We start from the raw sequence: 4,300 nt of genomic DNA, 5'->3' as shown, positions 1-4,300 counted from the left end.
TTAAAAGAAATAAATGTTTTGGCAAGGGTTTTAGCCTATCTTATAAAGAAAACCCAGCTGCAGTACGGGAGAAGGAACGGACGTTTTAAAACATTTACAGGAGTATTACACATTTGAATGTACAGTTGTACATACATTGTCTTTCTAAAGAGCATCAAATTTCATTTCTTTGGATTATCTTTTTATCTAGTGTCGTAAAAATATTACCAAAGAGTGTATTATATTTAATTATGCTTGTGTACATTACTAGTGCGTATTAAAGCCTGCCTTAATTTTGCTCGTCTTATACTTGTTCAAGGGCGTCAATAGAAAAATTCAGCCGGGCAGAATCTTAGCAGATATCTGGACCGATAAAGCAACCTTTTCTAACATTGCATACTAAATCAAAATTTTTAAAAGGGAGAAAGAAACTCTTCAAACGTGATTTGCTCTTAATATTACCTCTTTCATAAATTCTTTATCATGATTTGTTGTATTGAATTTGTTTATACCACATTAACTTAATATTGAAAAGTGAATTTCTAACAACAAACGAAAGTTGTAACGACAATAAAATATCGCATAAATTTTGTTATCTATGTTCCATTCGTCCAAATTTTATAAGGTTGGTTGTTCAAATCAGCCATTCTATATGCATAAAAAAGAAATCTTATCAAATACATCAATGCTCATATCTAAATCAGCTTTTAATTACTAGTAATCTATAATCTATTTTCACTGCTGTATTGTTTGTTAGCAAAAGCTATACAGCTTATAGACATTCAAGACAAATGATACTCTTATTCTAGTAAATATATTTTAAACAGGTCAATTAAAAAAATGCACTTATGACAATTAACTGGTATAACATCATTCTCAGAAAATTGATTAATAAGAGGTGCCTATTTTGTTATTGCAAAAAACCTTAATTAATACCATGAAAACTATATTGTTTGAAATCCACAAAATATGACAAGATTTTATTTTCTGTTTATAGTAAGTATTCTGAGTGCCTCAATCAATATATACTTTTTTCGGAATAATAATTACGTACTCGTAAATTTTATAACTGTAAAATATCTAAGTTTATGTAATGCAATATTTTTCCAATGCACTTCAGTGTTGACATTCGTGTACAGGTGTGAACAGCTGTACGTTATACTAAGTATCAACAATGGCGGTCTCGATCTTTCTAGCAACATTTCTCGTGCAAGCATTTGCAGAGAAAGGGATTTTACTGAACGACAAAGATTTACTACAATCTCAAATTCATGCGTTAGAGAGTAAAAGGGAGGATGTTGTGACTAAAAAGTCTGATCTGTTGGCCAAATACAACGATCTGTCATCTAAATACACCGATCTGACCACCAAGTACACTGAGCAATCCGGCAAATACACCGATTTGTTGACCAAGTGCAATGATCAGTCCATTCAATTCACGGATTTGTCGACCAAATACATCGACCTGTTCACCAAATACAACACACTGCTGACTAAAAGCAATGGTATGTCCATTTCACCAGCAACAATATATTTATATATTTTAGATTGTTTTTAACATAATATAATAGTAATAACATTAATTCAGTAGAGTTGTGTTGCAGTATCACTTGCCAAGGATCGTATTGAAATGATTAGCTTCATTTTTGTTAATTTTTGTACAGAATGAATTCAGAAAATAATAATTGTGTATTTAACAATAACTTTCAAAAATTAACAATTAAAAATTTGAAGATTTGCGTTCTGGTTTTTAAGATATCGATTGTTTGCCATTTTTATGGGGTCAAACAAAGCCATCCTGGCGTAAATAATGCATTCCTTTTGGTTGATTTTTATTTTATGAATTATCTTTTTATTTTACACTGTTTTCAACTTGTATGCATCATTTAAAGCTCATCGTTTAATGAGGATCTACGTAGTTAATTATATAAATTATCTATATTACATCTAAAGCTGGTGCAGTATTCATACGATGGGGACGGAAAAATTGTCCTGAAAACAACACCGAACTAGTTTACTCAGGTATAGCTATATGTTTCGATTTTGTTGTTTTCTATAAAACGTATAGATTACACACACACGCACAGACATAGCAGTTTGGAATCTTCGAAAAATAATATAGCGATCAAATACTTTTATCAATTTATGATAGTTTTAAACATTATAAATACGTAATTTTCTTAATACCAGTGTTTAAAGGGTTATGCATACAAACTATTTTTTCAAAAGGTATAAGCAATCATACAATGTAGCTTTCACTTTTTTACAACAGAATTTTCATTTCAACAGAAAAATATAATTCTCTTTTTTGGTTATCGCCTTTGATCATGATTAATTAGGGTTTGCTGGAGGTTCTTGGCCAGGCCACAAAGGAGCCGCTGCTGAATTCGTATGTCTTCCACGAGACCCAGACCTCACCACAAAGTTTACGTCAAGCTTTGCATTCATGTATGGATCAGAGTACGACGTTCCCACGACTGATTTTGGCCACGCCAACGGGGATGACCTTCCTTGCAGTGTATGTAGGAGCACTGTACAGTCCAGCGTTCTGATGATTCCTGGTAAATCCTCCTGTTACGATGGATGGACCATGCAGTATCACGGAGACCTCGTGGCGGGACATCACGCAAGTTCTGCCGCAACCCAGTACATTTGTTTAGATGAGCATCCCGAAACTTTGACTGCAGGACATCGTAACGACAATGGAAAATGGTTTTACCCAGTGAAAGCAGTGTGTGGAGCCTTAGCCTGTCCACCATACCACAATGGCAGATACCTAACGTGTGTTGTTTGTACTAAATAATAATGGTTGATTAAATCATAACAACTACAAAATGTCAAATGTTGTATTGATATATTGTTGTATTGTTTTAAATTCTACTTGAATTAGTAAAAACCTTAATAGTACAAATCTAAGACTGGTATAAACCGTTCGGCAAATCTTCGTACCCTTATTTGGAATTTTTTTTCTCGTATAACGACAGATACTGTCGTTATACTAGAAAAAAATCCAAACACCCCATATCGTAATGTATATTTTCATTATGAAAAAAATACTATCATAACATCTGGTGCCTATGATTATAGTTTATTTTTGAACCACTTTACAAATAGTTGAAATTCGGCTGTACATCTAAGAAAGTTGGAATTGCTTTGAAAAGACTGTACAATCATTTTTTTTTACCAGTCAGACATGTTTACGTATGAATGCCCTTAAAAAATTAGTCACTCTTTGATGCATTGCCAACGTTAAAGGTTCTCCACACACATGGAAAAAGTCCGATATACAAACCCGTACTTCTAAATTACTTGAGATATGGATTTCTAGCAAGTGTTCGACTTGAAGGGGGAAAAATCAATTCTTTTTTGGAGGGGGGATGATTAACTTTTTTGTTATAAAAAGTACCACTGTACGTACTGTCATATAACAGTAGAAATCACGGAGTGTCCAGGATCCTTACATGCTTGCGGTACCAACATCAACAAATGCAGCTGGTGTATTGCAATGCACTAGTGTTGTACACAGCAGATAGACTAAGAAACATACAAATGTATTTCCACACTTTTTTTTTTTTTTTTACAATTTTCTATTTATATTTCAATCAAGAGAGAGAGAGAGAGAGAGAGAGTCATTTATAATCCTACCCAATATTCATAAAGCCCGGCTAGCTTTCAGTACATCAGTACTTTACCTATAATGTTAAAGAAAGGATACGCGGAGTATTCGTTACGAGATATCATAATTAAATTATGCAACACGGAAAATGTAGTTAGAGATATAGGATTCACTGCTCCTTTGCATTCTATCATCGACAAGGGGCCCATGGGCCACAATGCTCAACTTAACAATAATTCTTTTATCATTCTATTTCGAAAATTTATAATTTGAAACTTTCACCAAAATTTCATAAATTCAAAGATTTGACAATATATTAAACAGCTGACCATGTCTAATACACATTTCCTTTTTGATATCGTCAACATCGCGATGTATACAATATTGATACGATATCGATTTTACATTGTCAACATCACCGATATTTCTTTGCCGTTAACATCGTCGAGATTGTCGACATCGCAACGTCGACAATGTGGAACCGATATTGAATTTACATCGTTAACATTGCCGATATTTTTTTGCCATTTACATCGTCGACATTGTCGACATCGCAACGTTGACGACGTTGAACCGATATCGAGTTAACATCGTCAACATTGCCGATATTAGAAGAATTCTTTTTCTTTGGGGGGGGGTGCATTAAAAAATTGAAGTCTGAAATATTATATTTGCTATATAGTGGATTGAAGACAAAGGAAGCAC

The 4,300-nt window shown here is 33.4% G+C and overlaps 1 protein-coding gene across 1 annotated transcript; it reads left to right on the top strand.

Moving 5' to 3' along the window:
• The first annotated feature begins 1,114 nt into the window (after nt 1-1,114).
• LOC109617341 (uncharacterized) lies at nt 1,115-2,783 on the top strand. Its single transcript, XM_034451943.2, has 3 exons — nt 1,115-1,484; nt 1,933-2,001; nt 2,319-2,783. Exons 1-3 carry the CDS (start codon nt 1,154-1,156, stop codon nt 2,780-2,782), a joined length of 864 nt encoding a protein of 287 aa, XP_034307834.2. The 5' UTR covers nt 1,115-1,153; the 3' UTR covers nt 2,783.
• The last annotated feature ends 1,517 nt before the right edge of the window (nt 2,784-4,300 follow it).

Source organism: Magallana gigas, chromosome 4, assembly GCF_963853765.1.
Source record: "Magallana gigas chromosome 4, xbMagGiga1.1, whole genome shotgun sequence".
NCBI lineage: Eukaryota > Metazoa > Mollusca > Bivalvia > Ostreida > Ostreidae > Magallana > Magallana gigas.
Note: the sequence above shows the minus strand (reverse complement) of the source record. Positions and strands in the feature narration are given on the sequence as shown.

Coding starts and splice junctions, on each gene's coding strand:
- LOC109617341 (XM_034451943.2), top strand. CDS start 1,154: ATGGCGGTCTCGATCTTTCTAGCAACATTTCTCGTGCAAGCATTTGCA. Junction 1,485..1,932: donor ACTGCTGACTAAAAGCAATG/GTATGTCCATTT, acceptor TTACATCTAAAG/CTGGTGCAGTATTCATACGA. Junction 2,002..2,318: donor CACCGAACTAGTTTACTCAG/GTATAGCTATAT, acceptor ATGATTAATTAG/GGTTTGCTGGAGGTTCTTGG.